Source organism: Pecten maximus, unplaced genomic scaffold (genome assembly GCF_902652985.1).
Source record: "Pecten maximus unplaced genomic scaffold, xPecMax1.1, whole genome shotgun sequence".
NCBI classification, from domain to species: Eukaryota; Metazoa; Mollusca; class Bivalvia; order Pectinida; family Pectinidae; genus Pecten; species Pecten maximus.
In genome coordinates, this window is record NW_022980771.1 from 1 (window position 1) to 13,852 (window position 13,852).

Consider the following 13,852-nt stretch of genomic DNA (forward strand, 5'->3'; position numbering starts at 1 on the left):
GCTAAGTTCCCCCTTTGTACATAGGGAATTCTTATAATGAATCGTTTTTACTTGTCCCATCTCCTGAATGGGGGATTACAGTTCGAGTCCAACTCTAATTCCATCCATTTCTAAAGTAAAGACACATTAAATGTACCATCCACATATGAACCGAGATGTTGTGTCGACGTTAACAAGAGAATAATAAATAGGTGTTACAACTCATTTATTTTGATATGTACAGATGTCGATAACTAGAAATAAAATGAGGCAACGAAATACTGATAATGGTTACTTTGAATTAAAATAAAACTAAAGATACATACATGTACGAAATATTGACGATATTAACTTGAGTATCAATAATATTAAAGATCTATACGAAATATTGACGATGGTTAACTTGAATAACAATAATATCAATGGTATGGTATATTGAATAACAATAATATTAATTATACGAAATATTGACGATGATAACTTGAATAACAATTATATCAATGGTATGGTATATTGAATAACAATAATATTAATTATACGAAATATTGACGATGATAACTTGAATAACAATAATATCAATGGTATGGTATATTGAATAACAATAATATCAATTATACGAAATATTGACGATGGTTAACTTAAATAACAATAATATCAATTATACGAAATATTGACGATGGTTAACTTAAATAACAATAATATCAATTATACGAAATATTGACGATGATAACTTGAATAACAATAATGCTAATGATAAATAGGAAATATAGACAATGGTTTGCGTGAATAATAATGATATTAACGATATATACGATGTATTGACGATGGTTAACTTGAATAACAATAATATAAAATATAAATACGATATATTGACAATGGTTGATTTGAGTAACAGTAATACTTATGATACAAAACACCTCCTCCCCTCGTGAGGTGAGGCCATGGAGGTAATCAGCCCAATAAAACCTCCATGAAGAGTATTTAACATATCAAGGCCTCAGGGGAAGGTTTTTGTTAAAGTTAAGTCAATAACATTTAACTCCATCGGGAAACCGTCTACAATAGCTCGGCAGCAAGGGTCGAATTGTAAAAATACCGGTTGATCTTTAGTCATGGCTTATTTTGACAACATTTCAATAAAATTGGTTCAGCATTTTTGTCGAAAAATGTTGATTGCTTGCGGCCGGACGTTACACGGCGGACAAACAGGCGTGTGTAATAGAGTTAAGGTCGTTTAAGCTTCTTCTCGAGTGTTCTAACTCCAAACAACATGCTCACTTCCAAAATGGTCAATGACGTCACACCTCCTCTACTCTCACCTCACTGTAACATGGATCGACAATGACGTCACACCTCCTCTACTCTCACCTCACTGTAACATGGATCGAAACAAAACGGTGGGGTATAAAACCAAATAGATATTTTCAAATAACACTTTACAATCCTGGCCATATTGGAACCAGTTTCAAACGTTAAAAGTACATTTTTAGGGTGCCCCTTAATTTGGGGTATAAAACCAAATAGATATTTTCAAATAGCACTTTCTTGAAATCCTGGCCATATTCGAACCAGTTTCCAACGTTAAAAGTACATTTTTATGGTACCTCTAATTTACAGTTCACTTTTTTTGATAATATTAAGAAATGTCAAGCGATTCATCATATTTTATTATTGTCGAATTGATATTTTTAAGAACTTAAGCCGCATCTAATGGTTCAACTCACTAGCAATATCACCTCCTGCTGGCGATGAATAGAGCTCCTAGGTCTGGGACCCTGCTGTGTGAAACCGTCGGAAAGATTTTGCTTCAAACGTACCTCACTGCTTCTACCATCGGCATCCTGTATACTTATCTCAAAGGGAAAAACATGCAATAACACGGTTTTCAATGTAAAACTGACATACATGCACATAAAAAGCGATTTCAAAGAAATAACAGAATTAAACAATGAATGCACTGTCTGTCTGTCTGTCTGTGTCTGTCTGTCTGTCTGTCTCTACCTTATTGGAATAAAAGAAACAGTTCTCTAAAATTGCAATTGAAAAATAGACTTACCACTGGTAGTCTAGTATTTCACATTAGCCGTATGACTACGAGTTTTTGTCGGTATTACTCTTCGACATTCAATCTTTGGCTAATTGTTGTTCTTGTTTGACCAGAGACTTGTATATCATATATAAACGCCTCTGGTTTGACAAATTGTAATTGCGCACGACGTTATTGTGAGCATTACCCTTCTGTTGTAGTCTGACCAGCACATGGAAGGTGATGTTTTTTAATAGAGAAATGCAAAATCTTACCTGCTCAGGTTGAAGGGGCGATATCAGGCAATAGCGATAATTACGGACGTTAATGAATTGTCCAGATATCGAGTAAAGACACTTACCTTCGTTAACACGCAGGCGTAGTAGCGTCCATAAAAAGAAAGGCCCGGGCTTACACATAACAAAATCGGATCGGGCGTGTCAGGGCCAATATCTCAATTAACAATCGAATAAGATATAAGTAATGATCATAATGAGCATTGGTCTAGATACGCCCCTGTAATATCTTAATAAACAAGTAAGTACATATATAAACTAACAGGGATTTCATGTTGGACCATATCAAAAGGAACATTATATTTTTACTTACAATATGCTTCATTTAAAATTTGTCTGGTTCAAAAAAATGAAATATCACAACAAAGAGGTATCACAATGCCACAATCAATATTGTGATAAGTGGAAATCATGTGGTTTGCGATAGCGTATACAAATATCATGACTATAATTTGTATATATATATTTTATTAATTTAATAATGAGATATTGGCGAAATCAAATCATACAATTATACAACAAAAATCATATAATGGTGAAATGAAGTAATGCACATTCAAATAAAATAATAATGAAAGAATATCAAACGGCAAAGATCAACTAGCGTATTGGAGAAACAAAATAAAACCATGATAACACATTGACCAACCCTAATTATATACATACAGGTAAAACGAAATAAGGTAATGATGACATCATATTATACTAAAATCAACTCAAATCATATCATGGTCAAATGATTTATATAATGATGAAAACACAAGTATTTGAGATATAAATTCAAAATTACAATATATAACATGTATGTTTCATAGATTTACCATGTATAACATATATGTTCCATATAATTACCATATATGACATGTATGTTTCATACATTTACCATGTATAACATATATGTTCTATAGATTTACCATACATGCACATTGTACACGTATGTGACAAATATGGCATTATATATTTTTGCTTGGTGATTTCTTTATCAAAACCAAATTATTTATTTAAAGTCAAAAATAGTATTGGTGCTTAGTGCGCATACTGTAAGTTTATTGATATCGTTATGATGAATTTTGAAAACACTTTAATACTTACATCTTCTGATAGATTTGTATGTTATCAGTGAGGCTGGATTAGAGCCACACACGGTTCCAGTGAACGGTTCACACATAAACGTGGTGTTGGTGTCTTCATTTGTCACATTGTAGGTAAGTGTACTGGTACGTTGGTAGTTACACCCGGACTGTATCAAACCGTTATCATTCTGATTAATGTCAGATGCAGTTGGGTAACCCTGAAAACCAGAAACTAACATTGTCTGTTTTTATTATTTCAAAGCCTACATTTGTATGGAAACGGTTAAAGTGTTCACATTTTCCGTTTCCTTATATTTCGTTTGTATATTGAATAAGCAATCCTTTAAGCTGCATTTATAAACGGTTTCCTTTTCACAAAAATTAACTGATCAACCATCATGTAAATTCAAAAATCGTTTACAGCCTTACGGTATATCCTTGGTCGGTGGCACGCTTGTAACACCATGTGTGGGTTTTTTTGTCGCTTCCTACAGTGCCTGTACAAGTGAATGTCACTGAGGATCCCACGGAGTAATATACACTCTCCACATTGGGGAAGGGAAACACGGTCATGTCGTTAGTGGATATCGGTTGAACTGTGATAAAATAAATGATCTTTACTATGATATCAACAATGTAATTTGAAATTAATACATTTGTACAATTACCTTCAAATAAAAGTAAACAATCTGTAAATATACGTTTGACCATGATTAAAAAACCAATTTAAACAAACTAATTTGAATAAAATTTATATTTTGGTTTATAAGTTCCCTTCGTTTATTTGATTTTGAGTTGGAATTAATTATAGTTTCCCTATTTTATCGGTATTGTTTGTTGTTTTGTTACTGGTCTTTATGAGTTAAACATTTCAAATTATAATATAGGGAATACAGAAATTATCTCAGTACTCTTCAACATGATTTTGTAAAATAAAAATTAAATTTAAGCCAAATCAAATCATTTACATCATCTGTGAAAATAAGTATATTATAAACACAGCAGAAAATTGAAGCTACTACGTTGTCTTGAGGGTGGTGAATTAGTTTGTCAGTGACAATGACAACAAAATATATTTCTCCGTTCTTTTAGAAATTTTGTGAATACAACTGCTTGACTACGGATACAAACCTTTAACTGTGACATATTTTTCAGCATCAGCTACACCACCACTACCACCAGTCAGAGTGACTCCCATAGAACATCGGTAAGCTCCGCCATCATTACAGTTTGTCCTATTTGTGGCAATTGTAAACACAAGCTGAGCTACAGATATCGTGTCCACATTTCCTGTGGCTGACACCCCCGCTCTGCCCTGACTGACAACGTTACCCCAGCTGATTTCTGAGGATGAGGTACCTTTACTATATCTAACAGACACTACTGTTTGATAATCTGTAGAACTAGAATTTTTCATAAGACCAATACTATTGACATCTGTTATACCGGCTGAGCTTGGAGTACAGGTAAGTCTGAGTTCTGATGTTGGTGTTTCCAAGGTACTTGGTCCTGTTATGGTGATAGACTGACCAGACACTGAAACACAATAAAACATCATATACATATAATGATATGAATTCTCGAGTCACGTTGTTTTGGAGGGAAGGTAATGCTGTATGATTCTTAATAGTAATGCCATAGGGACCTGGGACTTTGTTACATTTTATGTGTTTTAGGACATTTCCTAATGTGTATAGCACCTTTTTCAGATGTATTTGGGACTGGAATAAATTTAATGTTACCCCTTGGTATTCATTATACTAATCAGAAAAGAAAGATCTCAGTGACGAACATCAACCCCTACATGCGTTTCTCGAGAAAACCAAACATATTTCTGTTGGGTGTACAAAAATGCCTGCAATCTATGAACGTTATAAAGATCAATAATTTAAAAAATGTAATATCATCCCAGATACACCAAAGCGCACCGTTTTACCCAAAAAGAGGCCAATCGGGAAATTGGAAAAATTCTGAGTCATAGCGCACGTTAAATATTCAGAAGAAATAACTTCAAGGTCATTGGTCAGCTATTTTTGTGTCATTTGGATTACTCTTCGACACTTTGAGATTGACAACGAACGAAATCAATCAGCCAGATAGTGTTTATTTGCTGTTATATATGCATGCACATCAGAAATCGAGAGAGAAAAGGTACACACAAAAGTGAAAAGGTAAGATACAAATTTAATCGCCTCTACAGATATGCAAGTTAAATTCTTACACCCTACCCACGGGAGAGGAGTGTGGTGCATGTTTGGCAGGGACATACATATACCTAGAAGTCCATATGATAATATAATTTTAACTTTTTAATTTATATGTATGTACAAGAAGGATACCTACAGCAAAATGTATATATACGAAATGGTAAATTGGATTAACGTAGTATTCTTCGGTGAGTGTCAGAATCAGTGTTAAAGGGTTAAGTAGCTTTACCTGTGTCAAGTTAGAGAGTAAAGTAACCTTACCTGTAGACGGTGTGGAGTTAGAGGGTAAAGTAACCTTACCTGTAGACGGTGTGGTGTTAGAGAGTAAAGTAACCTTACCTGTAGACGGTGTGGAGTTAGAGGGTAAAGTGACCTTACCTGTAGACGGTGTGGAGTTAGAGGGTAAAGTAACCTTACCTGTGGACTGTGTAGAGTTAGAGAGTAAAGTAACCTTACCTGTGGACGGTGTGGAGTTAGAGAGTAAAGTAACCTTACCTGTGGACGGTGTGTAGTTAGAGAGGGAAGTAACCTTACCTGTAGACGGTGTGGAATTAGAGAGTAAAGTAACCTTACCTGTGGACGGTGTGGAGTTAGAGAGTAAAGTAACCTTACCTGTGGACGGAGTGGAGTTAGAGAGTAAAGTAACCTTACCTGTAGACGGTGTGGAGTTAGAGAGTAAAGTAACCTTACCTGTAGACGGTGTGTAGTTAGAGAGGGAAGTAACCTTACCTGTAGACGGTGTGGAGTTAGAGAGTAAAGTAACCTTACCTGTGGACGGTGTGTAATTAGAGAGTAAAGTAACCTTACCTGTGGACGGTGTGGAGTTAGAGGGTAAAGTAACCTTACCTGTGGACGGTGTGGAGTTAGAGAGTAAAGTAACCTTACCTGTGGACGGTGTGGAGTTAGAGAGTAAAGTAACCTTACCTGTGGACGGTGTGGAGTTAGAGAGTAAAGTAACCTTACCTGTGGACGGTGTGGAGTTAAAGAGTAAAGTAACCTTACCTGTGGACGGTGTGTAATTAGAGAGTAAAGTAACCTTACCTGTGGACGGTGTGTAATTAGAGAGTAAAGTAACCTTACCTGTGGACGGTGTGGTGTTAGAGAGTAAAGTAACCTTACCTGTGGACGGTGTGGAGTTAGAGAGTAAAGTAACCTTAACTGTAGACGGTGTGGAGTTAGAGAGTAAAGTAACCTTACCTGTGGACGGTGTGGGGTTAGAGAGTAAAGTAACCTTACCTGTGGACGGTGTGGTGTTAGAGAGTAAAGTAACCTTACCTGTGGACGGTGGGGTGTTAGAGAGTAAAGTAGCCTTCCCTGTGGACGGTGTGGAGTTAGAAAGTAAAGTAACTTTACCTGTGGACGGTGTGGAGTTAGAGAGTAAAGTAACCTTACCTGTGGACGGTGTGGAGTTAGAGGGTAAAGTAACCTTACATGTGGACGGTGTGTAATTAGAGAGTAAAGTAACCTTACCTGTGGACGGTGTGGAGTTAGAGAGTAAAGTAACCTTACCTGTGGACGGTGTGGAGTTAAAGAGTAAAGTAACCTTACCTGTGGACGGTGTGTAATTAGAGAGTAAAGTAACCTTACCTGTGGACGGTGTGTTATTAGAGAGTAAAGTAACCTTAACTGTGGACGGTGTGGAGTTAGAGAGTAAAGTAACCTTACCTGTGGACGGTGTGTTATTAGAGAGTAAAGTAACCTTACCTGTGGACGTGTGGAGTTAGAGAGTAAAGTAACCTTAACTGTGGACGGCGTGGAGTTAGAGAGTAAAGTAACCTTACCTGTGGACGGTGTGGAGTTAGAGAGTAAAGTAACCTTACCTGTGGGCGGTGTGTAATTAGAGAGTAAAGTAACCTTAACTGTGGACGGTGTGGCGTTAGAGAGTAAAGTAACCTTACCTTTTGACGGTTTGGAGTTAGAGAGTAAAGTAACCCTACCTGTGGACGGTGTGGTGTTAGAGAGCAAAGTAACCTTACCTGTGGACGGTGTGGTGTTAGAGAGTAAAGTAACCTTACCTGTGGACGGTGTGGTGTTAGAGAGTAAAGTAACCTTAACTGTAGACGGTGTGGGGTTAGAGAGTATAGTAAACTTACCTGTGGACGGTGTGGAGTTAGAGAGTAAAGTAACCTTACCTGTGGACGGTGTGGTGTTAGAGAGCAAAGTAACCTTACCTGTGGACGGTGTGGTGTTAGAGAGTAAAGTAACCTTACCTGTTGACGGTTTTGAGTTAGAGAGTAAAGTAACCTTACCTGTGGGCGGTGTGGTGTTAGAGAGTAAAGTAACCTTACCTGTTGACGGTGTGGAGTTAGAGAGTAAAGTAACCTTACCTGTGGACGGCGTGGAGTTAGAGAGTAAAGTAACCTTACCTGTGGACGATGTGGAGTTAGAGAGTAAAGTAACCTTAACTGTAGACGGTGTGGAGTTAGAGAGTAAAGTAACCTTACCTGTGGACGGTGTGGGGTTAGAGAGTAAAGTAACCTTACCTGTGGACGGTGTGGTGTTAGAGAGTAAAGTAACCTTACATGTGGACGGTGTGGTGTTAGAGAGTAAAGTAGCCTTCCCTGTGGACGGTGTGGAGTTAGAAAGTAAAGTAACCTTACCTGTGGACGGTGTGGAGTTAGAGGGTAAAGTAACCTTACTTGTGGACGGTGTGGAGTTAGAAAGTAAAGTAACCTTACCTGTGGACGGTGTGGAGTTAGAGAGTAAAGTAACCTTACCTGTGGATGGTTTGGAGTTAGAGAGTAAAGTAACCTTACCTGTGGATGGTGTGGAGTTAGAAAGTAAAGTAACCTTACCTGTGGACGGTGTGGAGTTAGAGAGTAAAGTAACCTTACCTGTGGACGGTGTGGAGTTAGAGAGTAAAGTAACCTTACCTGTGGACGATGTGGTCACCAAACAGACCAGCAAAGCACTTAGTAAAAGATAATTATCCCTCTCCATGGCTAAGGTAAACCGTGTTAGACAAGCGAAGTGATTCACTGAAACGGGATGATTACATAGGCACAGCTTTATATACTGTAAGCGATACGGTAGCCGATAATGGCCGTCCATTGACTATCGAGGAATCATACTTCAGAAGTTAAACTTAATTCATTTTAACGCAGATTGTTGAAACAACTGATATAGCAGTTACATGTTAATCACGCTTATTTGCACGGATTCAAGCACACGAGGAGTCTTGCAGAAAACACAGGTGGTCGGACAGGCGACCTTTTGATGTCTGATGGGGAAGTCGGACTCGGCCACCTATGTGATAGGCTAGTGTGTTACCACTGTGTCGCACGACCTCCCAGAGCTAAATCTTGATAGCACCATGTTACGTCACATTTAGTTAAAGAAAATAGAGATGAGAGAAATGACGAGAATAGGATTATAACGACAGGCATACCTGTTTAACGCGTTCAGCTCACACAAACGAGTAATCACATTCAGTGTCATTAAGATAAGAGAAGTAGAACATTATGGTTTTTCTTTCTTCAAAGTTTGATAAAAGGCAAATTGTCCACCCCAGTACAACCATTGCACACGAGGTGTGTTACTGATCCGCACCAAAGTTATGTCTGACTCATAATAACATCTTCATTCTTTAACGTTGATAATATATCAAAGCAGATCTTTTTTTTTTCTTTCATATATTAATTAATTTACTTATCTTGATTACCTTATCTCTTTCTCTTCTTGACCTCCTGTGCTATCCTCGCTTATTCTTCTGGAAAACCTGATGTTATTCTCGCTTATTCTTCTAGAAAATCTGATGTTATTCTCGCTAACTCATCTGGAACACCTGGAGCTACTTTTGCTAACTCTTCTGTAACTCATGGTCTTATTCTTTCTTAATCTCCTGGAACAACTGGTCTTATCGTCCTTGTACTTTTTATGTTCCTCTATACATATACAGTGAAACCTGTCTACTCAGACACCAGGTGGGAGTGATACTTTTGGTCGGATTAGACAGGGTGTCGCAAAAGTCAGGTATTTTTTGTTGACTACACTTGGCATCACGGAAATACGGTACAGTGTCGGATTTGACAGGATGTCGGAAAAGTCAGATGTCGGACTAGACAGGTTTCACTGTCGATATCTTTGTGGGTGTTTTGAGTTTGAATTATTGTTTCATTAAGCTGTCGTGAATGTGTTGTTGCTTATAATTTTATATCTGTACTATTCAAATACATTGGTACAATATTTTCCACCGCATTGGATCTTTAAACAAGATGAAATCCATAGATCCATTTAAACATTGTTTTAAGGCAGGATAAAAACAAAATTGTTTTGAACAACAATGTTGTTTAAAGTTGATTACCAAATACATATTTTCATACCAGAAATGTGTTTTGCGGTAAATAAGTATCAGAGATGACTGTTAACGGCCACCGTACAGGCGAAATTCAAACACTGAGCAGTTATTACTTGTAACATTTATGGAGGTAAAATGTGACACAGCAATGACTTTTAGAAAAGAAATATCAACAAGTAGTTGGCTGGGAACGGCACTAAACACCAATGTGGGCTAAGTTGTATATCAAAAATGTTACTTTACGTGAGACATGGTAAGTATGTTTACTGCTGGGGATATGGTAAACGTCAGATCAAAGTGTACAGATAATATAGTAGATCCTCGCTCACCTGTTAGATATGTACCGTGATAAGATGGCGAATCATTAATGATTTACAGATATCGCAGTGAATTCTGTCGTATTGATAAGACAGAACTAAAATGAATCGAGTTAGTTTGGTTTGGTTTAGTTTACCTTGTTTAACGTCCTATTAACAGCTAAGGTCATTAATCCTACAACTGTTAGGTCATTGTAGAACTCGTTTGTGGTGGTAGCGACATTCTACAACTGTTCTGTCCTTGTAGGACTTGTTAGTGGTGGTAGGGACATACTACATCTGTTCCGTCCTTGTAGGACTCGTTAGTGGTGGTAGGGACATCCTACAACTGTTCCGTCCTTGTAGGACTCGTTAGTGATGGAAGGGACATCCTATATCTGTTCCGTCCCTGTAGGACTCGTTAGTGGTGATAGGGACATCCTACAACTGCTCCGTCCTTGTAGGACTCGTTAGTGGTGGTAGGGACATCCTACAACTGTTCCGTCCTTGTAGGACTCGTTACTGGTGGTAGGGACACCCTACAACTGTTCCGACCTTGAAGGACTCGTTCGGGATGGTAGAGACATCCTACACCTGTTCCGTCCCTGTAGGACTCGTTAGTGGTGATAGGGACATCCTACAACTGTTCCGTCCTTGTAGGGCTCGTTAGTGATGGTAGGGACACCCTACATCTGTTCCGTCCTTGTAGGACTCGTTAGTGGTGGTAGGGACACCCTACTACTGTTCCGACCTTGAAGGACTCGTTCGGGATGGTAGAGACATCCTACACCTGTTCCGTCCCTGAAGGACTCGTTAGTGGTGATAGGGACATCCTACAACTGTTCCGTCCCTGTAGGACTCGTTAGTGATGGTATGGACATCCTACAACTGTTCCGTCCTTGTAGGACTCGTTAGTGATGGTAGGGACATCCTACAACTGTTTCGTCCCTAGAGGACTCGTTAGTGATGGTAGGGACATCCTACATCTGTTCCGTCCTTGTAGGAACCGTTAGTGATGGTAGGGACATCATACAACTGTTCCGTCCTTGTAGGACTCGTTAGTGATGGTAGGGACATCCTACACCCGTTCCGTCCCTGTATGACTCGTTAGTGATGGTAGGGACATCATACAACTGTTCCGTCCCTGTAGGACTCGTTAGTGATGGTATGGACATCCTGCAACTGTTCCGTCCCTGTAGGACTCGTTAGTGATGGTATGGACATCCTACATCTGTTCCGTCCTTGTAGGACTCGTTAGTGATGGTAGGGACATCCTACAACTGTTCCGTCCTTGTAGAACTCGTTCGGGATGGTATGGACATCCTACATCTGTTCCGTCCTTGTAGGACTCGTTAGTGTTGGTAGGGACATCCTACAACTGTTCCGTCCTTGTAGAACTCGTTCGGGATGGTATGGACATCCTACAACTGTTCCCTCCTTGTAGGACTCGTTAGTGATGGTAGGGACATCCTACATCTGTTCCGTCCTTGTAGGACTCGTTAGTGATGGTAGGGACATCATACAACTGTTCCGTCCTTGTAGGACTCGTTAGTGATGGTAGGGACATCCTACACCTGTTCCGTCCCTGTAGGACTCGTTAGTGATGGTAGGGACATCATACAACTGTTCCGTCCCTGTAGGACTCGTTAGTGATGGTATGGACATCCTGCAACTGTTCCGTCCTTGTAGGACTCGTTAGTGATAGTAGGGACATCCTACACCTGTTCCGTCCTTGTAGGACTCGTTAGTGATGGTAGGGACATCCTACATCTGTTCCGTCCTTGTAGGACTCGTTAATGATGGTAGGGACATCCTACATCTGTTCCGTCCTTGTAGGACTCGTTAGTGATGGTAGGGACATCATACAACTGTTCCGTCCTTGTAGGACTCGTTAGTGATGGTAGGGACATCCTACACCTGTTCCGTCCTTGTAGGACTCGTTAGTGGTGATAGGGACATCATACAACTGTTCCGTCCCTAGAGGACTCGTTAGTGATGGTAGGGACATCCTACACCTGTTCCGTCCCTAGAGGACTCGTTAGTGATGGTAGGGACATCCTACACCTGTTCCGTCCTTGTAGGACTCGTTAGTGATGGTAGGGACATCCTACATCTGTTCCGAACTTGTAGAACTCGTTAGTGATGGTAGAGACATTCTACAACTGTTCCGTCCTTGTAGGACTCGTTAGTGATGGTAGGGACATCCTACAACTGTTCCGTCCTTGTAGGACTTGTTAGTGATGGTAGGGACATCCTACAACTGTTCCGTCCTTGTAGGACTCGTTAGTGATGGAAGGGACATCCTATATCTGTTCCGACCTTGTAGAACTCGTTAGTGATGGTAGGGACATCCTACAACTGTTCCGTCCTTGTAGGACTCGTTAGTGATGGAAGGGACATCCTATATCTGTTCCGTCCTTGTAGGACTCGTTAGTGATGGTAGGGACATCCTACATCTGTTCCGTCCTTGTAGGACTCGTTAGTGATGGTAGGGACATCCTACAACTGTTCCGTCCCTAGAGGACTCGTTAGTGATGGTAGGGACATCCTACATCTGTTCCGTCCTTGTAGGACTCATTAGTGATGGTAGGGACATCCTACATCTGTTCCGTCCTTGTAGGACTCGTTAGTGATGGTAGGGACATACATCTGTTCCGTCCTTGTAGGACTCGTTAGTGATGGTAGGGACATCCTACGCCTGTTCCGTCCTTGTAGGACTCGTTAGTGATGATAGGGACATCCTACAACTGTTCCGTCCTTGTAGGACTCGTTAGTGGTGGTAGGGACATCCTACAAATGTTCCGTCCTTGTATGACACGTTTTATGGTAGCGACATCCTGCAACTGTTCCGTCCTTGTAGAACTCGTTAGTGATGGTAAATGGCAAATACTGAAAGATCATGTGAGGCGATTTAAAGCCATGGATTCTCCATAGAGAAGCATTCAGGACAAACGATAAAATAAAATTCCAAACTGAGCAACAGTTCTTACAAGCTTTAGCATAGAAATCACAACTCCTTAAATATCGTAAGTAAAATGCCCTTGTGTTGTGTCAGGTGGCGAAGTGAATCATTGTAAAATGAACATTCGACGAGGATTTAACTATACTTTGTAAGTCTGTTGTATTGGGTTAGGGTCTAATCACATATTGCTGCGGTTAGATAATCCTCATAAAATCATTCTTGTGGAATGAGTGATTGTTATTTCAAGGCATTAGGTTTATCTTATCGGTTCCATATTACCACCGCAGAGACCGAGTGGTTAAGGTGTCCCGACAGTCTATCGAACTCAGGGTCGAGAGTTCGAAACCCATGTGGGGCAGTTGCCTGGTACTGACCGTAGTTCGGTGGCTTTTCTCCTGGTACTCCGGCTTTCATTCACCCCCAAAACCTGGCACGTCCTTAAAAGACCCTGGCTGTTGATAGGACGTTTTAATAAAATTAACAAAACCGTCAACACCACCGGGTAACACAACTAGATCTAAGACAGTATGTCATTATGTTGTATGAGTATGTCATCATGTTGGGTTAGTATGTCATTATGTTGGGTTAATATGTCATTATGTTGTGTTAGTATGACATTATGTTGGGTTAGTATGTCATTATGTTGGGTTGTATAAATGTGTATCTCTTATGTTGTTTTGCATAGTTGAACATGTGTTATGTCATAGTGTTAGTAT

General features: G+C 39.6%; 1 protein-coding gene across 1 annotated transcript; it reads right to left on the reverse strand.

Moving 5' to 3' along the window:
- Positions 1-1,703: 1,703 nt before the first annotated feature.
- LOC117319681 lies at positions 1,704-8,541 on the reverse strand. The gene is made up of 4 exons (XM_033874444.1): positions 8,455-8,541; positions 4,506-4,910; positions 3,804-3,970; positions 1,704-3,592 (listed from the first exon to the last, which is right to left on the reverse strand). The coding sequence occupies exons 1-4, from the start codon at positions 8,519-8,521 to the stop codon at positions 3,383-3,385; spliced, it is 849 nt and encodes a 282-aa protein (XP_033730335.1). The 5' UTR covers positions 8,522-8,541; the 3' UTR covers positions 1,704-3,382.
- Positions 8,542-13,852: the final 5,311 nt, after the last annotated feature.

Bases quoted from the DNA above. Each gene is read 5' to 3' on its own strand.
- LOC117319681 (XM_033874444.1), bottom strand. From the start codon at position 8,521: ATGGAGAGGGATAATTATCTTTTACTAAGTGCTTTGCTGGTCTGTTTG. The intron at 4,911-8,454 runs GTAAGGTTACTT...ATTGTGTTTCAG, and splicing joins GGTGACCACATCGTCCACAG to TGTCTGGTCAGTCTATCACC. The intron at 3,971-4,505 runs GTTTGTATCCGT...ATTTTATCACAG, and splicing joins AAAATATGTCACAGTTAAAG to TTCAACCGATATCCACTAAC.